The 23834-nt window shown below is 40.1% G+C and overlaps 1 protein-coding gene and 1 long non-coding RNA gene across 2 annotated transcripts in view; both read right to left on the bottom strand.

Annotated features, from left to right (window-relative positions):
• The window catches only part of LOC107523598 (ankyrin repeat domain-containing protein 26-like), a 29337-nt gene extending 25685 nt beyond the window's left edge, over positions 1–3652 (bottom strand). The window contains exons 1-2 of the mRNA XM_060182192.1: positions 3536–3652; positions 1469–1593 (exon numbers count right to left, since the gene is read on the bottom strand). Coding sequence (XP_060038175.1) covers positions 1469–1593; positions 3536–3640 — 230 coding nt within the window. The 5' untranslated portion in view covers positions 3641–3652. The remainder of the gene's footprint in view (positions 1–1468; positions 1594–3535) is intronic.
• Positions 3653–16072: 12420 nt separating this feature from the next.
• LOC132535568 (uncharacterized) lies at positions 16073–18923 on the bottom strand. The gene is made up of 3 exons (XR_009547345.1): positions 18867–18923; positions 16234–16262; positions 16073–16146 (listed from the first exon to the last, which is right to left on the bottom strand). It is a non-coding gene; the product is annotated as an uncharacterized LOC132535568 (long non-coding RNA).
• Between the last annotated feature and the right edge of the window lie 4911 nt (positions 18924–23834).

Raw genomic sequence — 23834 nt, 5'->3', positions numbered from 1 at the left:
TTTTTAAAGTTATTTTTTTAAATATTTATTTTATTTATTTATTCCTTTTTGTTGCCCTTGTTGTTTTATTGTTGTAGTTATTATTGTTATTGTCATTGTTGGATAGGATAGAGAGAAATGGAGAGAGGAGGGGAAGACAGAGAGGAGGAGAGAAAGATAGACACCTGCAGACCTGCTTCACCGCCTGTAAAGCGACTCCGCTGCAGGTGGGGAGCCAGGGTTCGAACCGGGATCCTTATGCCGGTCCTTGTGCTTTGCGCCACCTGCACTTAACCCACTGCGCTACGGCCCGACTCCCCTTATTGTAGTTTCATTGTCAGTGCAATCTTTAAGTAATTAACTAATTATCATTTGCTGGTGTAAAACTAGATCATTACACATGCATATTTTTATTGCTCCCAACCTGACTTTCATTCTTTTTATTTCAGGCATAGATAAATAAGGGCACAGAGACCTCAGTGAATGAGACCTTCTCGTGTAGTGGCACTCCCCTGTGGTGTAAGGACTTCAGTACTGGCTGTACAGTTAGTGAGCTGCGCCTTACCCACTGAACGAACCCTCAGCCCTAAAAGAAGCATTTACTGTAATGACTTCATATCTGTATCATCAGCTTTGCCTAGTATAGTTTAGATTTTTCTATACTAGCCTTTGAAACTGAATGGCATTTTCAGTAACAACAGTTTTATTTGTTTTGCTTTACTAAGCAATAAAGAATTTGAAGATTTTACCTCCTCGGAGTGTAGCCTATCTCCGTTTGAAGTTCATCAAGGGTTAGTGTAGCACGCTTCTCAAGCACTGGTGTAACTACAGAGATTTCTGATGCCAATCTCCTCTCTCCTTTTTCTTTTGTCTCCTTCATTACAGAACGGTAACTACAATTTACAATATGAAGAAGAAGATGATCAATGGTTCATAATAATACAACTGGTAAAGAAACAGACTTACCCCTATCTATGTCCATTTCCAAAATCATGTACCGAGAACTGTCGGGCAGCCCCCCTGCTCTGCTCCATCTCTGATATTATGGTCTATTAACATAATCATTGTTTTGATGAGAGCCACCCTGCCTGAAGGGTATTAATTAATCCCACCAGGTAAAACCTTTGCAACAGTTGCTATGGAAGCTTTCTACCTTCGTGCTCTTTCCTTTTCTCCACCCGTTTCCTACCCTTTTCCTATTCTGACTTGAAACTTCCATTTCCAAAGATATAAAGGTGTTGTCTCTGATCAATAAAGATGCATTGCACATCCGCTCCGCCATGAGTTCCTGGTACCTCTCCTGTGTCACTGAGTAATCAGCAGCCCAGGTTGGCTCTGGTCGAGTTCGCTCCAACCCAGAGAGAACGTGCTTGGGAAGAAACAACCTCACGCTAGCCTGGCAGAGAAACAGCACCCTCTCTGTCCCAGCCCTTCCCTACATTCCCTAGGAATAGATCAATTATACAGTGATATATTGCCCTCCACTTACCTTTCACAATTTGCAGCTCTTCTCTTCTGCATGCGGTCACGTAATCCATTGTTGAAACCAGAAACATCTGTTTTGCTTTGTGGAGCTGCCATTCTACTACTTGAGTGCACTCTTTCTTCTTTTACCTTCATCAATGTTCAGTATAAGGAACACTGTTTATTATTTTATTACTAAAGAAGTTTTCACTTAAACTGCTTTATGATTAGAATTATTTTTATCATTTTAATGAATAAAATTATTTGAACTTATCACTACAGATCACTAGTTGTTTCATAAATTGCTCTCTGAGTTAATGAACATTCCTGAGAGGTCAGTCATGATTTGTGAACTGATTTACATCCATCCACTGTGCACTCCCCAACATTTTCAATCCCCACTGACTGGGAAAGTAATAGACAGACAGATGCAAACACGATCAGCCAGATTTAAGTGGTGTGATGTTGTGGTGCTTCAGTAACTAAGCACTGAACTCTTCTTGGCTTGATTACTTTTTTTCCTGCTTTTCAGATGGTGTTGGGTGCTAGCAAATGTTCAGTTCTGTTTACAAAGACATGAAGCAGTATTTACCACAATAGAAGCCACAGGTCATTATGGTGCTTACCAAGTGTGAGAACAGCATTCCAAAGAATGAGTCTTGCCCCCAATCTACATATTCCATAACCATACAAGAGTACAGCCAGATGACAGAAAACTAATTATAGCCTGAACCAACTCCAGCTACTGACCTCTTAGTAACACTAGTAACAGAAAGGTCAATGCTAAGAACTCCTCATATTATTCACACTTCATAGAGCGCAATGCTGAATGGTTTTACTAATTAAACTAGCCAGGTTATTTGAAAGTGTCACCATGTTAGTGCAATTTCATGCTACACCTGGTAGAATGGATTCATATAGCATCCATTTTTATAGAATGATATCTCAGCATGCTGTTAGTCTAGAGTTCATTTTTCTAGAGTTCAGTGACACTTTATGCTCAGCATATTCCTTGAGATTTCAGGATGGAATTGTTCTGATTTTATTTTCAGTTTATTTTATTATTATTTTGTGACAGACTTACTGATGCGTTCAGTACCATTACTGTGAATTCACTGAACCCAGTCATCATCTTACTTCTTCTCCTCCTTCTCTACCTTCTCCTGTCCTCCTGCTGCTACTTCTTGCTCCTCCTCCCACTCCTTACTTCTTCTCCTTTCTCTCTCTTCCATTTTCCCTTTTTTTAAACAGATAGATTAAAGAGAAACTGACAATGAGGGAAAGAGAGAGAGACAGAAAAATAGATACACTGTTAGGAATCTCTCCTGTGCTAAATAGGAATATATGTGGGCTCCAGGTCACATCAGTGGGGTAAACAGATAATTTTATTTCTATACTTTCTAGTTTGGTAGCTACTCTCTGCTCTAATCCAGTATTCTAGCCCTAGTCTCAACTCTGACATTATCTTCCCAAACAATATTCTTAGTCTACCTCTATGTTAGCTTTCACACTCAAGCAAAAATTACTAAAGTCATGTGGCCCCCTGGATCATACCTGAAATAGTCTTCCTATTCAGTGAAGCAAAGAAAAAGAAGAGAGATACCTGCAGTACTGCTCCACCACACATGAAGTGGATGCTTTCCCCATATAGGTGGGGGTAGGGACCAGGGATGAGAACCTGGGTCATTTTATCTGCTATCTTGTCTCCACTACTGGGTGTGCCCTTAGTCCCCCACCTTCAATACTTGATTTGTGTCTCTGGCTTTAGGAAAGTGTACAGTTCTCTAGAAGGGCCCCCAGAGTGATTCTCTGAATTCTCCTGGAGGGCAGCAGAGGTATGAGTCAGAGGGAGGGCTGGGGTCTCCAGGAACTGGGGGATGGCCTTCCTAGTGAGTCTGTTGCTATGGAGGCTGAGCTCCAATCAGGTATCTGCTTTCCCAATCCCTGTGGGATGACAGATCAAAGTGGAGATTAACAGAGATTGTGCCCTGCCTATGTGCTATCAATCCTCCTTCCACACAGTGAATGAGAACACAAATGGTAGAGGTGTTAGCAATGACCCACACCCAATACTCTGGGGAAATCTACACACCTTTGAGGAATGCTGATATCTTCTAAAAACTGAAATTACCCTCTGGAGAAATACCATTCCACTGCCCTTTTCAGTAGCTTGATCCTCATAAGCATTCTTCTTCATCCTGTTCTCACCTTCACAGTCCTATAAAAACACACAGATTACATTAGAAAACTTTGTAGATTGTGACTTGAAGCATTTGATATCCATACTTTTGTGTACTGCATGCAGATACTGCTAGGAAATGATAGGCCAGAATCTTACAAGGAAAGGGAATCTGAGAAAGAATGCCAGAAATCAACTTGAAGCAGACCTGGGATAAAAACCATACTGTGGAGGCTAGTCATCCCATTATTGTAGAAGTATTATAGGAAGAGTCAAAAACCAAATTATTAAGCTCCTGGTAGCAAGTGAAAATGTAGAGAAGACATTAGTTAGAAAAGTATATGGCACAGTGTAGAAGGAATCCTAATGGGTGTTCATAAACATTCAGGCTCATATAAAGAAGAAAAAATAATCTGAGACACTCCACTGTTACAACTAAGGGGCCCGGAAAAAAATGGAACAAATGTAACAAAGTCAGTGGACAGGGTATATAGTGAATATTGAGGCAGAATTTAATGGGATGGAAACAAAAAGACAATGCAAAAGATTGGTGAACCCAAGAGCTTCTTTGAAAAGGAAAACAAAAGTAAGAAATCCTTAGTGTCATGAAGATAAAATAAAAAAACATGTTAAATAATAGACTTATAAATAGAGTGGAAACCAGATCTTACATCTCACAAGAAGCTAATATAAAGAAATATGCTCTTGGGGACCAGGCTGGGTTCAGAGCACACAGTAAAAAGCACAAGGACCGGCACAAGGGTCCTGGATCGAGCTTTGGCTCCCCACCTGCCGGGGGGGGGATTCACTTCACAAGCGGTTAAGCAGGCTTGCAGGTGTCTATCTTTCTCTCCCCCTCTCTCTGTCTTACCCTCTCCTCCCACCCTCTCTCTGTCCTATGCAAAACAAAAATATTGAAAAAAAAAAAAAACCTGGAGCAATGGATTCATAGTGCAGGCACCAAGGCCCAATAATAACCATGGAGGCAAAGAAAAGAAAACAAGAGTGGTCCAGGAGGTGGCGCCGTGGATAAAGCATTGGACTCTCAAACATGAGGTACTGAGTTCAATCCCCGGCAGCACATGTACCAGAGTGATATCTGGTTCTTTCTCTCTCCTCCTATCTTTCTCATGAATAAATAAATAATATATTTAAAAAAAGAAAGAAAACAATAAATGCACTCCTATAAATCCCTCTCTCCACTGTTAATGGTCATCAGACCTTTATCAACTGATCACGAACTAAGAGCACCAACTCCATCTGGAAAGAAAATTAAGAATAGACAAAGAACACTCTGTCAGAACTACACGGCAGGATAGTGTGATGCTTCAGCAGATGACTCTTTCGTCACTATCAGGCCACCCCATCAGCTGGGGCCCTCGTCAGGGAGTCCTGAAATTCCCAAACAGGCATGATGGGCCTAGACCGCGAATAAACCCCTCTCTCAACTGTTACCGGTCATCTCTAACAGGAACTACATAATAGAACCCTTTGTGGGTCCCCATAGGACATTGTCCTCAACTTGGATCTACAATGCAAGAGAATGTCCCATCCTCCAAAGGGAGGATGGACAAAATACACTATGCTATACCTGAGGAAGATGAGTCGATATTGAGGCCACTTGGAATGTTTCTACTCATGACGACAGAATGTGAGCTCAGATCTACAGGGATGCAGAGGTCACATAGGCTCCTGAGCCCATCAAATCAATGGGGTTTACAGTCAACAATATTTATAACACTTTCCCATATTAGGGAGCTACTCTCTTCCCTGATCCGGCTTTTTGGTCCTTTTCCAGCCATGGCATCATCTCCCCAGACAATAACTTGGATCCACTTGCATATCAGATTTCAGGCTCAGGGAACAACAACAACAACAAAATACTATAGCCACAGGCCCTTTGGAATATAAGTAAGATATGCCTAAGAACTAATTACAAAATGGAGCTACCTACAAAATTGAGGGAACACCCCCCCAACTCTTCATCTGAACTATTCCAGCCTTTAGGTCCATGATTGGTCAACAATTTGTTTGGCTTTGTATGTTACCTCTCTTTTCAACCACCAGATTCCAGATGTTAGCATGATGCCGACCAGACTTTCCTGGACAGACAGCCCCACCAATGTTTCCTGGAGCTCTGCTTCTCCAGAGCCCTTCCCCACTAGAGAAAGAGAGAGGCTGGGAGTATGGATTCACCTGTAGATGCCCATATTCAGTGGGAAAGCAATCACAGAAGTCAGACCATCAGCATCCCACAATGATCTTGGATCCATACTCCCAGAGGGTTAAAGAATAGGAAAGCTATCAGAGGAGGGGGTGGGATACAGAGTTCTAGTGGTAGGAATTGTGTGAAGTTTTACCCTTTTTATCCTATGGTTTAGTCAATGTTTCCTTTTTATAAAATAAAAAAAAATTTTTTTAAGTGGCATTTACCATATAGAACCAGCTGAATATATAAAGTACCGCTAGTTTAAGAATCAGAAAAAGGGGAGTCGGGCTGTAGCACAGGAGGTTAAGCGCAGGTGGCGCAAAGCACAAGGACCGGCATAAGGATCCCGGTTCGAGCCCCGGCTCCCCACCTGCAGGGGAGTCGCTTCACAGGCGGTGAAGCAGGTCTGCAGGTGTCTATCTTTCTCTCCTCCTCTCTGTCTTCCCCTCCTATCTCCATTTCTCTCTGTCATATCCAACAACTATAACAATAATAATAACTACAATAATAAAACAACAAGGGCAACAAAAGGGAATAAATAAATAAAATAAAATTTAAAAAGAATCAGAAAAAGGATTAATGCCCCCTACGCTTCCCATTAAACAACCATACAGCTGTATAAATAGATGACAGCTAATTCTGCTTTAGCCCCACTGTCAGCTGATAATAGGAACTCTGATGAGGCTGTCTGAGAAGAAAGCAAATGATTAGTCAAATCCTCCTGAGGTGGAATTGCTAGCATTAATTGAAGCCCAAAATGATGGCAGCAACAACTGATAAAAAAAATATCTTATTTCAAATAAAAAAATATAGAGGCAGGGAGAGGTGGAATGACATATTCAAATTACTAAAAATTAAATGTTGTCAGTCAAAACACTGCTCCCTTCCATCCTTCCATATCCGGAGAAATGAAGCTCATTTGCCTTTATCTTGACCTCCACCTATTCTTCCCTTGGTAAGTACTATTGAAAGGAGGTGTACATGGCAAAATCGGGGTGGGTGGGGGGAGAAACAAAGAAATTCAGAATAGACCAGGATGCATCAGCAACAGGAGGCACAAAGAGACAGAAAATGTGAAGACAAGATGGGTAGAATGATGCAATCAAATGCTGGTGAATTAAAATCCACTTGACATACACCAAGGTCACTGCTCAAGAAAACTACTCCATGGTTTTGTTCACAGTCAGAGATAGTGAACTGAAATTTATGTAAATTCAATAATAAAAAAGTGACATTGTGAGAACTACAGTAATTATGGCAGGAGTGGTGGGTGAGTTAAAGAAATTTAGTGAGGTGGCAGTGTAGGAATATGCTCCTGCAATTATGATCTTGTGAACCACTATCAAAAGGCTTAAAAGAAGAGAAAAGGAAAGGAAAGGAAAGGAAAGGAAAGGAAAGGAAAGGAAAGGAAAGGAAAGGAAAGGAAAGGAAAGGAAAAGGAAAAGGAACTGGCCGTGTGTAAAGACCCAGGTTCAGGCTTTTGCAATTCTTAACAGAGTTGACATTTATGAAAAAAGGGATGACAACTAAGGACACATTTAATATTTCACTGTATTTAAACCAATGCACTTTGTAATTAATACAATATATCAACACCGGGCAGTGGCACACTTGCATAAGTGCACATAGTACTAACTGCAAGGGCCCATAAAATACCTGGATTCAAAACCCTGAGAGAAGCTACACAGGCCTGGAAGCAGGTTTCCAGATCTTTCCTTCTACCTCTGTGTCTCTTGCCCCTCTCAATTTCTCTCTGTCCTACTCAATAAAATGGAAAAAATTGGCTGACAGAAGCTGTGGACACCAACTGCCTGCAACCAGCACCAGCAATAACAATGAAGACAATAGTAAATAAATAAATGAATAAATAAGAAAAACACATATACATTTTAAGAAATATGTTTAAGTTATTTTTACTATACCTTGTCATTTTTCCTAAATGATTTAAGAGACCTGGAAAGGATAAATGGACATTTCAGACAAATATAACATTCTTATGGCAAAACATACTATTACTTTGACAAAAACTCTGCATTTAAAAATAATTGGTTAAAAAATTGAAAAACTCAATGACAAGATAAACATTAAATAATAAAAATAAAATTCATAGTATTAATTAAAATATTGCACGTAACACATGTGATAGGCAAAAGAAAAGAAATTCATGTTGATCCATGATTTGATACATATAGGGTTTGGTAGTCATTGTGATTAAGAATCTATTACTGTGTTGCAACAAAATCAATAAAATACCTAGGAGTAAAGCTGACCAAAGAAGTGAAAGACTTGTATACTGAAAACTATGAGTCACTCTTCAAGGAAACAGAAACTGATACCAAGAAATGGAGAGACACCCCATGCTCATGGATTGGAAGAATAAATATTATCAAAATGAATATTCTCCCCAGAGCCAGATACAAATTTAATGCAATACCCATCAAAGTTCCATCAAGCTTCTTTAAGAAAGTAGAACAAAAACTACAATCATTTATCTGGAACCAAAAAACACCTAGAATTGCCAAAACCATATTGAGGAAAAGAAACAGAAATGGAGGCATCATACTCCGAGATCTCAAACTATATTATAAGGCCATCATCACCAAAACAGCCTGGTACTGGAACAAAAACAGGCACACAGACCAGTGGAACAGAATTGAAAGCCCAGACCTAAACCTCCACACCTATGGACATCTAATCTTTGATGATAAGGGGGTCCAAAGTATTACATGGAAGAAGGAGACTCTCTTCAATAAATGGCATTGGGAAAACTAGGTTGTAACATGCAAAAGAATGAAATTGAACCACCTTATCTCACCAGAAACAAAAATGAACTCCAAATGGATCAAAGACCTGGATGTCAGACCGGTAACTATCAAATACTTAGAGGAAAACATTGGTAAAACACTTTCCCACCTAAACCTCAAGGACATCTTTCATGAAACAAACCCAATTGCAAGAAAGACTAAAGCAGAAATAAACCAATGGCACTACAACAAATTGAAAAGCTTCTGCACAGCCAAAGAAACTATCACACAAACAAAGAGACCCCTCACAGAATGGGAGATCTTCACATGCCAAACATCAGAAAAAGACTAATCACCAAAATATACAAAGAACTCATCAAACTTAGCACCAAAAAAAGCAAATTACCCCATCCAAAAATGGGCAGAGGATATGAAAAAGACAGTCACTTCAGAGGAGATACAAAAGGCTAACAAACATAAGAAAAACTGCTGCAGGTCGCTGATTGTCAGGGAAATGCAAATAAATACATTGAGATAGCACCTTACCCCTGTGAGAATGGCATACATCAAAAGGGACAGCAGCAACAAATGTTGGAGAGTCTGTGGGGACAGAGGAACCCTTCTGCACTGCTGGTGGGAATGTCAATTGGTCCAGCCTCTCTGGAGAGTAGTCTAGAGAACTCTCACAAGGCTACACATAGACCTTCCATATGACCCAGTAATTCCTCTCCTGGGGATATACCCCAAGGATTCCATAATGCCCAACCAAAAAGATATGTCTACATCTATGTTTATAGCAGCACAATTCATAATAGTTAAAACCTGGAAGGAATCCAGGTGCCCAACAACAGATGAGTGGCTGAGAAAGCAGTGGTATATATACACAATGGAATACTATGCAGCTATTAAGAACAATGAGCCCACCTTATCTGACCCATCTTGGACAGAGCTAGCAGGAATTATGTTAAGTCAGCTAAGCCAGAAAGATAAAGATGAGTATGGAATGTTCCCACTAATCAACAGAAGTTGAGAAAGAAGAACAGAAAGAGAAACTAAATTGAGAGCAGGGCACCAAAGTAAAAACCCTGAGGTGAAAGGGAGGGTGGCCATTGGCCTTCCTGGCATGACAGGGGGTGGATATGTGGGGTGGGGAGGGGGTTGTTGGTGATGGGACACAGTCTTTTGGTGGTGGGATTGGTGTGTATATACATTTCTATTAAAGTGTAAACATATGAACCACTAATTAATATGAGAGGGGAAAATTGATCATATGTCTAGAACTTCTTAAAACACAGACTGAGTGTTTTTAATACATAGGCTGAGTCTTTGATATGTGGACTCTCTCAAAAGCCTATACAAGGAGAACAGAAGCAACTGGTGGCACCACTATATACTAGATGCTGGGTATTAACAGCAAACCCTAACAAAGGGACTTTTCAAAGTTAACCCAATTACCAAATAATGTGATGACAGCAATAACTATCCATTGTCTTCTTGAACCCTAAGACAACAGGAACCTCACATTTCCACTAGAGAGCCTATATTTCCCCCCCAGTCCTGGAACCTTCGGGTGGGGCCCACTTTCCTGCATGCCGCTCTCAATTCAAATCAAAGAATATTGGATCTGCCAATCACAACCTAATCAACGCAATGAGTGCCACCACAACATGCTTCACTTCAGACTGTGACCAGAGACTTCAAGTGTGAAATGACAACCCTTCAGCTTTATCACTGGAGTGAGACCTTTCCTTTCATAGTATTCTCCAATTCCATTCCAGGTGGTCCACTCCCCAATAAAGTCCCCAAACCTAGATATAGTCCAGGTCCCCTTAGATAGAGCATAGATTCACACGTGCCCATAAACTAGGGGAAAAATACATACCTGAAAGCAGAAGTACACAAGAGCATGCAGGCAATACCCTCCAACACCTCATCTGCACTATTCCAGTCTTTAGGTCCATGATTGTTCAACAATTTGTTTGGCTTTGTATGTTAACTCTCTTTTCAGCCACCAGGTTCCAGATGCCAGCAAGATGCTGACCAGACTTCCCTGGACAGACGACCCCAACAATGTGTACTGGAGCTCCCCTTTCTCAGAGCCCCACAGAACTAGGGAAAGAGAGAGGCAGACTGGGAGTATGAATCAACCAGTCAACACCCATGTTCAGTGGGGAAGCAATTACAGAAGCCAGACTTTCTACCCTCTGCAACCCACAACGACCCTGGATCCATACTCGCAGAGAGATAGAGAGTGGGAAGGCTGTCAGGGGAGGGGATGGGATATGGAGATGGGTTGTGGGAATTGTGTGGAACTGTACCCCTCTTACTCTATGGTTTTGTTAATTTCTCCTTTCTGAAATTAAAAAAAAACTTTAAAAAAATCTATTACTGGAACAACAATTAAGAGAGCATCCAGTATTTACTTTAGGAAACAATTTTCAACATATTTGATAATGTTACACTGTGGGAACTTGCATACAACTACATGCATTACTATAGGTATCTACACATCTTTAATACATTTTAAACTTGTAATGATCTTCAGAGCTTGTTATAACTATGTAGGTTACTAAGTAGAAATTAACTGAAGCAAATTAGCTTGAAAAACTAGTTGTTACATTGTTTTTTAGACTATGTGGATACCAGAGGGAAGAAGACATAATAATTTTGGTGGCAAGTACAGTGAACACACACACACCCCTCTGCATGCATGAAACTACTTTCAGGAAACCTTATAATTTTTAAAAATTGATATTGATGACAATGTGTACACCTAAAAAATAAAATACTCTCTTTGGAAATGACATCCTGATCATGACTGCTAAAGGTGGGCTTTACTGTATCCTCCTATAAGATCAATTTCAAAGAGACATTTATCCAGTTAGAAGAGAACAAATCATTAACAGAGATGGAATCCAAGGCTTACAAAGCTGAAGGAGGTCTACACACCAGTCAAAAAGGCTGACAATGACCATGAACAGAAAGTGGCATTACACTATAGTCAGTAGCATACATGGCATACATACAAGCCCTTGAAAGTTCACCCTCCACTGCTTAAGGTTGCCAACATGTGTGCCCTACCACTTAATGCACACATAATAGAATGTATAAATGCCCTTAGGGGCAGGAGGTGTGTGTGTGTGTGTGTGTGTGTGTGTGTGTGTGTGTGTGTGTGTGTTTGTGTGTGTAACAAAACCCATATTTTCTTTCAGGATTGAGTCACAGAAGTGACACTTTAGGTTAACTAAATACTGGAATGAAACGAAATTTTGAAAGGTGTTCCTTAAATTACATTGATAATGGAGAAACTCTGCCCTTTGTGAATGGGAGGAGTGTGCAGACAGCAATCATGAGGAGATAAGAAAGTGTACCTAAAGTACAACTGGGTTATCAATACAGACATGAAGAGTTGTATACTGTGCATATATGTAACATGGAGCACTTCATTAATCTGCATGTTAGGCTTGGGCAGGAGCCCGCATAATCCTCTCTGTACTGTTCCAGGGTGCCTGTATGTGCTGCAAAAGCAAGCAATCTACTTGCATTTTTAATAAGCTTACTTTCTGAAATATTTTATGGAGAGAACTTGAGCAAGGAAGGTGGAGATACAGAGGGAGAGACACAGAAAGACACCTGCAAGCCTGCTTCACAATTGGTTGAGAATAAGCTGACATTTTTAATAAGCTATTTGTCTAACATTTTCAAAAAGCCATACTGTTTATGTATTTGCATGTTCTGACTATCAGGTATAGTTGACAACTATTAGTAAAAGTAGCAGTAGTCACACTAGCAGAAGCCAGACTAAGTAGTGCCCTGGAGGGGGAAAAAGGAAAAGAAGAAGAAAAAAGAAAGAGCGAGAGATATAAGAAAACACAGGGAGAGAAAAAGAAAACAAACAGGAAAACAGAGTCACACAAGATGAAACCTGCACTGGATGTGACACAGTGCGTCAAAGCTAGTGAAGCCGGGCATGGACGAGAAGAGAGGGGACAGAGCCTTGAGCTTCAGGTGTGTGAAGGTGGAACAGGGACATAGCTATGGGAAGATGTGTCCTTCAGAGAACACTCACAGGGAGATGAGAGCCTACATCTACGTGAACAACTCCACTAAAACCTATCAATGGCAGAGTACACAGATGGTATAAATAATGTTATCTCCCTTACCTCATCCTTAGCTAGAACATGAAGGCCAATAACATACATTTAACAAAATTTAAAAGCACAGAATTGTTCATAACAATATTGACACAAACTCATCTTCTTAAAGCAATTTGACAACTATTCTGACATCTTTTCTTTTTAAAAAATATGTTTAATTGACTTACTTTATTTCTAAAGAGGAAACACTGACATCTTTTCTATCCACTTACTCATCAAAGTCCTTATGTTCCTTTGTAATGACTTACTTTTCCTTAGAATATCCCTTCTTGTGGAATGGCACCACCCCATCTTTAGGGTCAGAATGATGACTTTTGGTTTTACATTTTGCCGCTCTGCTCTTTCCTCCCAATTTTTCTTCTCCTACCTTGAATGGAAGTTTGACATAAAGGATTATATTAACTCTTTAAAATATAGTTTTACTGTCAATAGTGAGTTCTTCAGAGAGACGGAAGGAAACACAGAACACAACTCTGGCACATGAAGTGCCAGGCCATGTGTGAACTGATTTAAACTGCTCATGCATGCAAGACATACTCCCACATACTTTGCCACAGATCTTAACATAAAACAGTTATAAGTCTCTAAGGAGGGTCTGAGTGGATGTTTTATTTTATATGTTTAATATCTCCCATACTTGATGAAGAGAGCTCCTGTTTCACTTTTCCTCACTGTTTCTGTTGCTTTATAATAATCCCTCTCATCTCAACATACTTATCCATCCTCTTTACCCTCCGCTTATATTCATGCTTATTACCTGTTATTTCTGATTATACAACCTCCTTTACCTCATGATATTATTTAATTTTACTTAACCTAGCCAATATTGATGTAAACATTAGTCTTGCACACATATACCTGCTGTTTCAGTGTTTATTTCCCTTAACAAATTTCAGGAGTTCCAATTTACTTTTTAAAGATTTTGTCATTATTAAAGGGTCAGAGGATAGTGTGTAAATGAATATAGAAAAGTTTTTTAAAGGCTTACCTTTGCAAATACAGGATTTTCTGAAATGGACTTATTTGATTTACTGGGTGAAATGACATTAAAGAGGTGGACTGGAACTTGAGCTGGTGGCTGCTTGGTGGGCTTATCCATAAACACAGGCCTATCTATGGGCTGAAACATACTGAAGTGAGACTCTACACTTCAACTGGAAGACACACAATTGGCTCAATAATATGCAGTAAAATCCCCCCTCTGCTGCTCAATCTCATATATAAACCAGAAAACCTAGTATATCAGCCACAGTACCACCTGCCAGCTCAATAACAGAATCCAGGCTCCATGTACAAGCTGAGTTGTAAAAAAAAAGCTACAGCCGTGGCAGTGTGTACAGCAATTTAGAAAACTCCTTAGGAGAGAAATTCAAGAATTTAAACTTAACATGCAGAAACATACTCAAGAATTAAAAGATCACATCACCAGAGAGTTACCAATAACAAAAAGAAGAATAGCAAGCAGAATTCATTATGAGACTATAAATCAGGAAAGGGAAACTTCAGAGTTTCAATGTAGGAAAGACATTTGAATGCAATTTTGTCTCATATAGCTTGACAAGGAAGTAGAACCAATCATGGTTCTCAAGGACTCAGCTAACACACAGTGTGAATTCAAAGGTGCAAGAGAGGCAAGATTTGGGGAATACGAAGCAATTCTCTGTGAAACAGCGACTTCATCAGAAAGATAAATGCAAGAGGGATAGGGCAGTAGAGATCATATTTTTAAGAAATCACAGGACATTTTCCACACCTGGGCATCATCCAAAACAGGTCTTCGGTGTCTATCATTCTCTCCTCCCTCTCTGTCTTCCCTACTCTCAAGTATCAAATGACTAGAAAATGACTCAAGTATCAAATGACTAGAAATGTATACATATATGATATTTATACCTTTCAGGGCAGTTCTGATATGGGTCTCTGAAAGCACATACCCTAAATATAGAATTGACAGGTGGGTCAGGAGAAAAGCTCACTTAGAGAGTGCTCTACGTTTCCATGTGCAAGACACAGGTTCCACTGCTCCCAACCTACAATACACACACACACACACACACACACACACACACACACGCACACACAGACACACCTTGAAAGAAGCTTTGGTACTGAGGTATCTTTCAATCTTTCTTTGCCTCTATGTATCTATCTAATCAACAACAAAAAATAATAAAAATAAAATTCATGCTAATTCTAACTCCCCAGCCTATCCTTCGCACTGATGCATGTTTGATTTGTTTGCATCGTGTGACAGAGAGAAGGAAGGTAAGAAACCACAGCAAGGAAACTGTCTGCAAAGCAGCAAGGTGGGCTCTAACCCACCTTGAAGAAGGAGAATAGATCTTCTTAATGTGTGGTACACAATACATAGCTCTGGTATTTGACCCGTTGAGGAATATTTCCTGAGCAGATAAATTCCAACTTCAAAAAGGCAACAACAAACACATTTCTTGTTTTTTATCAGGAGTTTCACCATATCAGTTTATATCACAGAATATTTTATTTTATCCTAAGAAGACTTTATTCTGCAGCTATCAAATAAGTCTGACTGGAAAAATTAAATTGATTCCTCATCACTCCTTAGCCATAGGTTATTCCACTGAGACTACACTGGCTTCATTCAATTGTGTCTACTAGCATTGTATCTACACAGAATAGTCCAGCAACTCCTTTAATATTTTGATAACACAAATGCTTATATCTTAAAATAATGATGGGAGAAGACAGTACCTTAGAATCCCCAAGGCCATTTGTTCCAGTCTCCTCAAATTCAAATGAAGACTTTAGATCTATATAATGTAGCCATAGACATGATAAGGAAAACATTAATTACCATGGCTTGGAAATACATATGCAACACTATATATGCTCATACACATTCCAGTAAAACATAATTAACAACAGCAAATTGTTTCACAGGGTTCAAGATTTTTTCCAGGGAGCTGGGAGGCAGTGCACTGGGTTAAGTGCACATAAGAAGAAAGGGAAAGACCTGTGAAAGTATCATGGTTTGAGCCCCCAGCTCCCCATTTGCAAGGGGGTTGCTTCACAAGCAGTGAAGCAGGTATGCAGCTGTCTATCTCTACCCTTCTCTATCTCCCCTCTCCTCTCTCAATTTCTCTCTGTCCAATATAATGGAAAGGGAAAAAAAAGGCTTCTTGGAGCAGTGGCTTTGTAGTGCTGGCACCAAGACACAGGATAACCCTGGAGACAAAAGAACAGATTTCTCTGAAAAATAAAGTTAAGTAGGACAGTTAAGACGACAAAAAAAAACAGAGGAAGGTAGCTTTTTCAAAATGGTTTCATTACTTCATCAAGAAATAAATGTGTTACTAACTGACCTGATTGTGGTTTTTGTATATTCTTCATTCTTGCTGCTTCATTAGAAGCAGACTTTCCCACGTTATTGATGCCCTGGATGGGTTTGACACAAAATAATTAATGAATATTATAAATTTCATACAATCTCAAACACTTATACTAACTAAGGTTATTTATTACCTTCAAATCAGGACATTTTCGATGAAAACCTATGATTGAAATAAAACGTAAAGTCAATTATATGGCTACGTGAAACCCTTGACAGACAGTAAATAGGAAACTGAAACCCCCACACTTTGAGCGAAAATGACTGCATTGTGACATCAAATATGATGTGCCTGGTAGGGCACAAATGTTGCCAAGCACAAAGACCCATTATCCCACCCATGGTGGGGAGGAGCTTTACAGGCAGTGGACTGATGTCACAGGTTTCTTGGTATCCCAGGAACTAACCTATGATAGACATCCTAGATCTATCCACCTTAAAGTCCATAATGTCATTCCCTCTACACCCGTTCTTTGGTTCCTGTTTGATTAAATACTTCATCCTGCTCACTATCTTACCACCTTTGAACCACCGAGTTACAGATGCTACTATGATCCCATATTGACCTCCCTAGGCTGATGACCATGCCAGCGGATCCCAAAACATGTCACCTGTTCAGAGCCCTCCCCGAATAGGAAAAGATAGATAGGGGCTGTGGTATGGATCAACCAGCCAACATCCATGGACAGCAAAGAAGCTGTTAACAGAAGCCAGAACACCTTTCTTCTATAGCCCCAAAACAATTTTAGTCCATATTTGCAGAGGAGGGATGTTAGGGGGAGATAACCAGAGGGCTCTGAACCCAGTTCCAACCAGGACTCAAAATATTCATCAGCAGGAATCTTTGCACTTATGCAATCACTGAAAGACAATCTGGAAATATGGAAGGAACACAGGCACTATTTCTTTTCTGTGGGAGAAAAGAGGAAAAAGAACACACGAGTAGGTGGAGGTGGGTTTCAGAAAGGAAGTGAAGGCAGGGCCATAGAAGTGAATAAAAAAAGTATGTGTGGGAGTGGGGCTGTAGCTCAGCGGGTTAAGCGCAGGTGGCGCAAAGCACAAGGTCAGCATAAGGATCCTGATTCGAGCCCCCGGCTCCCCACCTGCAGGGGAGTCGCTTCACATGCGGTGAAGCAAGTCTGCAGGTGTCTATCTTTCTCTACCCCTCTCTGTCTTCCTCTCCTCTCTCCATTTCTCTCTGTCCTATCTAACAACGACAACATACATAACAATAATAACTACAACAACAATGAAAAAATATATATATCTGTGACCATTGGAGAACTACTATAATTTCCACTAGTGGGGGGAAGAGACACTGAAATTTGGTGTTGGGAGTGCTATGGAATTATAGCCTATTATAATTTTATAATTCACTATTAAATTACTATATATATATATCTTTGACACTTAAATTCTCTATTCATCTCATTTTAATGATGAATACCACCACAAAGTATATTTAGTGCAGCTAAGGTTGGTCCCAGACTGAAATATTCCCTATGGCTCTTGACTCCTCTAGAACAATTGTCTACACCTTTGTTTTAGTGTAATTATGTTGACATCATTAAAAATGAACAATACAAATTGATGGGGTTTACAGTCAACAATATTACTATACTGTCCCCATATTTGAGAGCTACTTTTCCCATCTATAGGGGGAAATCTTTGTAAGTGATGAAGCAGTGCTGCAGGTCTCTCTCTCTCTCTCTCTCTCTCCCTATCTCCCCTTCCTCTTGATTTCTGGTTGTCTATCAAATAAATAAAGTTAGTAACTTTTTAAAAAGATGTATGGTGTGAAGAAAGGGAACACCCTTTTGACATGGAACTATTTCCCTTCAATTGTGCATTCCTATAAGCCATAATTAAAATCAATCAATAATAACTAAAGTTAAATAAGTATGCATATGTATATGTATATGTATATTTATATATGTGCTATTTTTTGAAATTAAATTACTGCCAAAATTTTCTGCCAGTTTTATTTATTTTCTTAATTTACTTAATAGGGCATTCATAGTTAAGAGTCAACCATAAAATAAAATACAATAGTTTGTACATGTGTAACATTTCTCAGTTTACCACATAAAATACAACAACTTTAGGGAGTCAGGCAGTAGTGCAGTGGGTTAAGCGAACATCGCACTAGTGCAAGAACCAGGGGAAGGATCCTGGTTCGAGCCCCCAGGTCCCCGCCTGAAGAGAAGTTGCTTCACAGGCGGTGAAGCAGGTCTGCAGGTGTCTCTCTCTCCCCCTCTCTGTCTTCTCCTCCTCTCTCCATTTCGCTCTGTCCGATTCAACAAGATATCAATAATAACTACAACATAAAACAAGGGCAACACAAGGAAAAAAATAAATATTTTAAAAAATTCAACAATTTTATTTTTTAATGAGAGAGAGGGAAGCAGAGGGAACAGAGTGAGAGTGCCAGAGCGCCACTCTGGCTGCCACTTGCGAGCTGTGCCAAACTTATGAGTGCAACCTTGCAAGTTCCATGGTCTTCTGCTGCACCACTCCCCATGCCACTTAAATGACCTCGATTTACTTACTTACCTATTTATTACTGGAAAGAGACAGAGAAATTAAAGAGGAGATAGGAGAAGAGGCAGAGAGACACCTGCAGACCAATTTTCGCCATTCATAAAGCTTTCCTCCAGTGGGGAGAGGGCAGACATGAACCCAGGCGGTGCACAGTGTAATGTGTGCACTCTAAGTAGGAGCACCACAGCCTGGCTTAAATGACTTCTTCATAACATACAGCTCTTACCATCTCCATGTTCTTTTAAAGTACAATTTCTGCTGTGAGATGTATGTCCAGCTGAATTACCGACATTCTTATGTGGGATGTCCTGAAAATTGTTCAAGAAGGTGTTAGAATTGACCAATTGCACTATGGCTGAGAAAACTGAACTTGATGATGGGTGAGGGGTGCAGACACCTATTAAGGGAGAGAGAAGAACCCTTTCTACATGTGAAAACAAATGCCTTGTAGGCTATTTATCTCAATAAACTGTTAGGCACTTTCATATGGCTGGGCTTGGCCCACCCTCTGGCCCAATGTGTTCCCACTATCTGCTTATAGGGCCTATAGCTAGTGGACTCCACTGCACATGAGTTGAGCAGTGCTCTGATAAACCAAAAAAAAAACTATCTTTGATAAAATTTATATGCATGGGAAATGAAGAGCAAGCATAGAAAAAACAATATAATAATATAATATTAAAGTTACAGTAAATAATGACAAAATCTTAATGTTTGCCTCCCACAAGTTTATTTTAAGCCTTATTAGGAATAAGAACATTTACAGCTTAACCGTGTTAGTTGTGAAATGACTTAGACACGTTACATGTTCTACAAATTATGAACAACTGTGGTGATGGTAGCCCCACTACTGTCTGCAGAGTACGAAGAACTGTGACGACTTGTTTCCTGTCCAGATGCTTCTCCCAAACCTGCACAGCATTGGCTCCTCCTTCCCTTTTACTCTTGGCACACACAAGATTTTTATGGCTACATAACTGCACTCAAGTCCCACATACACCCTAAGCACAAACTTCCCAGTACTCTCCACCAATCTCCTTTTCTACAGGAAACATGAATACAGACATAGGAAGGATGTAGGCTTGTTTTCATTCTCCTTCAACTAGTGCCCTCCTATGGTTCCAGATGCTGTCATGATGCCAACCTGACTTTGCTAGGCAGACAACCCCATCAATGTGTCCTGGAACCCCACCTCCCTAGATTCTACCCCACTAGTGAAAAAGAGAGACAGGCTGGGAATATGGATCTACCTGTAAATGTCCATATCCAGCAGGGAAGCAATTACAAAAGCCAGAACTTCCACCTTCTGCACCCATAATGATCCTGCGTCCATACTCCCAAAGGGATAAAGCATAGGAAATCTATCAGGGGAGGGGATAGGAGAATCCGGCATGAAGCCCAGCCAGTCTATCTTGGCGTTACTCTCGATCGCACTCTGTCATTTCACGAACATCTCATAAAAACTGCGGCAAAGGTGGGTGCAAGGAATAACATCATTGCAAGACTGGCCAGCTCCTCAAGGGGCGCGAGCGCTTCCACACTATGATCATCCTCTCTGGCATTATGCTATTCCACTGCAGGATACTGTGCCCCAGTATGGTTCCGTAGCCCCCATGTCCACTTGGTCGATTCCAAATTATATTCCTCCATGAGGATCATTTCTGGAACCATCCGTTCCACCCCGGTTCCATGGCTGCCAGTTCTTAGCAACATCGCCCTGCCAGATATTCTTCGGGATGCAGCATCATCTAAGTTCATTTCCCATGTCTACGCTCGACCGGACCTGCCAATATACGCGGATATCTTCACCCACCCTGTCCAACGCTTGACGTCTTGTCACCCAATCTGGTCCCCTACGCCTACACTGAACTTCTCTGTTCTAGTCTCTTGGAAACAGAGTTGGCAGTCAGCTGAGGTAAAGAACAAACACCTCATCACAGACCCCTGCAAGCGTCAACCCGGCTTTGACCTAGCACGTTATGATTGGGCCCTCCTCAATCGCTATCGAACAGGTCATGGCCGGTGCGCCGCTATGTTCCATCGCTGGGGGGCCAGAGACGACCCAAACTGCCCCTGCGGCTCCAGACAGACTATGACCCACATAGTCAACGACTGCCACCTCTCCAGATTCAAAGGAGGTCTCGAAACTTTACATCAGGCTCAACCTGACGCTGTTGACTGGCTACGGAAGAAGGGCAAACGCTAGAAGAAGAAGAAGTACCAGAAAGATACCTGAATTCTTTCTAAGAGATTACTTGCAACACAAATCAACTTGCAAACCAGAATTTGGAAAAACAAAGCAACTGAATTAAGAAGAACACATGTCCTCTCCAAATCACTGTATCTTGGGGATCGGGTGGTGGAGCACTGGGTTAAGCACACATTGTATCAAGCACAAGGTCCCATGCAGGCTCAAGCCCTCAGCCTCCCCCATCCCTTTAGGTAGGACTCCTCACAAGCAGTGAAGCAGGTTTGCAGGTGCAAGTGTCTATCTTTTTTTTTTTTTTTTTGCAAGTGTCTATCTTTAACTCCCCTGCTTGACTTAAACTCCCCTCTTGGTTTCTCTCCATCCTACCCAATAAAAATGGAAGAAAATGGCTGATAGGAGCAGTGGATTCACAGAATAGGCAGTGAGCCCCAACAATAACACTGGAGGCAAATAAACAATTGTGTCTCTAAGCTTACCCTGACCATTGGTTCTGTCACTCAACGTATGTAAATATTCTTATAGGTGGGGCTGGGTGGTGGTACACCTAGTAGAGCACACACACTCATAAGGCCCCAGTTTCAAACTCTGTCCTGATGTGCAGAGAGAAATTTTAATTTTTTAAATAATGCCAGGCCATTGGGTAGGGCACAAGAATTTTGCCTTGCATGGGTCCTAGGTTCAAGTTCTGATCCTAGCTGTGAGTACCACAGCAGTATGTAAAGGTCTGTCTCCATGGTACATTTCTTTTTGTTCTCTCTCATTCTCTCTCTGCTAGTATCTCTACGCTTCCCTATCTGAAAGAAACAAAAGTGCTTGGAAAGCAATGTCATAGAAGACACATGATTCCTGGAATCTGCAAAGTTTCAAATAAGCAATAATTATATCATGAAACTAACTTACATGCACATCTCAAATATTAAATGAATTCAAAACATTTAGCTTCATTTGTAATTCTCCACTAACAACATATTTAATGGGTATACTATCTATAATTTTGAAATTTTCTAGTGAAAGGAAAATTGATGACAAAAGATGTTCTTTTTTTTCTAATTTTTTTTTTATCTTGCCTCCAGGAGCTTTGTACCTGCACTACAAATCCTACACCTGGAGGCCATATTTCCCATTTTGTTGCTGTTGTTGTTGTCTTCTTATTGTTATTGTTGCCATTGCTGTTGTTGAATAGGACATAGATAAATTGAGAGAAGAGGGGAAGATAGAGAAGGGGAGAAAAAAACACCTGCAGACCTGCTTCACTGCCTGTGAAGTGACTCCCCTCTGGTCGGGAGCCAGGGGCTGGAAGAGGGATCCTTACAGCAGTCCTTGCCCTTTGATCAATGTGCGATTAACCTGCTGCAATACCACCTGGCCCCTAGATGTCCTGTTTTTTAATCTGTATTTTTACAAATAAATCTAAAATAATTATGTTAACAGACAATACCTCAGAATCCCAAGGAGAATCCCAGGGTGAATCTTCCTCTTCTTTGCCTTTACAGGATGCCATGATACCTAAAAACTGTAGTCACAAACATTTTAATGAGGGAATATATCACTATGAATTTCAAATACATATAGAACAGTAGCACCATTTATAAATATTTCAATAAGATGTAATTGACAAAAAAATATATCACCTAAGGTTGAAACTTTTTTTGGAAAAATATTTATTTTGTTAGCTGGCGTAATTACAAAAATAATTATAATTGTCTTTTAAGTCACCTTTTTACATTTTGGATGGAACGTAATTGAATCAAGTTAATGTGATAAACTAAAAACAAGAAATGCAAATAAAAGGTTATCTCATCTATAGTTTTGAAAATACAAAGAAAAATAGCAGCAAGGGAAAAAAAGAAAGTAGAGCTTGGACTGGGTTTGGTGGACTGCATCCAAGCAAAGGATTCTGGGAAGGTGAAGAGAGGACTAGATGGACACTGAGGGCCTACTTCCTGGTAGCTAAAATGGACCAGAGTCGAGGTGAGAGTATTCTGCAGACACTTATTGTAGGGAGGTAACAAACTGCATCTATGTGTCAACAACTGCACTATAAATCACTAACTCCACTTTATTAATAAGTAGCCTAATTCTACAACAAAGTTTTGGTTACATATCATGAAACATGGAAATGATCCCAGGTCAATAAAAAGCCATCTCTTACTGGTATCATGAAAGATCAGGTATGTAAATATGGTGGAGGTGGGTAAGATGAAAATCCAGTTCATTTTGTTTCATTCCACTGAGGAGTCAGGGTTTACAGTGTGGTTATTGAAAAATGGGTACAGTCCCTCATCTCCCCATGTTAAATGTCTGCAGAACACTCTCAGTCCCAACTTGTGCTTTTGATGACCACCATGCTCCAGAAGCCCCCACATGTGTCTCTGCTACTTCCCTTCCCTTCTTTCCCCAGAGTCTTTTTCTGTGGTGCAATGAATCACACCCAGTCCAAGTTTTTCTGTTTCACACTCTCTCCTTGTTTCTTCAGTTCTAACTATAAGTGAGATCACCAGGTATTAACTGATAATTTATACAACATATCAACTTTTATTGTTCTTTTTTCACTAAGTGAAATTCCTTGGCTATCAAATATATCTTACTCATGCTGAAATTCACATTCTGTTCCATCACTCCTTTATAAAAACTAAAATTTCTCTCCAACTCGTCCATTTATTATATCCCTTCCTCCTTCATCTGTATCTCCAGTTAAATGATCAGTATGATTCAGTGGGATGTTCTCACAAATATTCTCCTAAAATTAATGTCAATAATGAGTAGCATAAATATATTTGAATATGTTCTAAGACAATACCTGAAGTATGTACTAGCAATGCAATTCAGCTTGAAAATAAGAATTTGGAAAACCATAATAATTAAATTGGAAACAAAACAGGCGACCTGCTGATATGTGTATCTTTGTGTCAATCTGTCTTCACTTGACCCTGGATTCTGTAACTGAACTTAGAAGTCATGAATAAATGCTTTCATAGATAGGAG

This window comes from Erinaceus europaeus, chromosome 23, assembly GCF_950295315.1.
Source record: "Erinaceus europaeus chromosome 23, mEriEur2.1, whole genome shotgun sequence".
NCBI classification, from domain to species: Eukaryota; Metazoa; Chordata; class Mammalia; order Eulipotyphla; family Erinaceidae; genus Erinaceus; species Erinaceus europaeus.
Note: the sequence above shows the minus strand (reverse complement) of the source record. Positions and strands in the feature narration are given on the sequence as shown.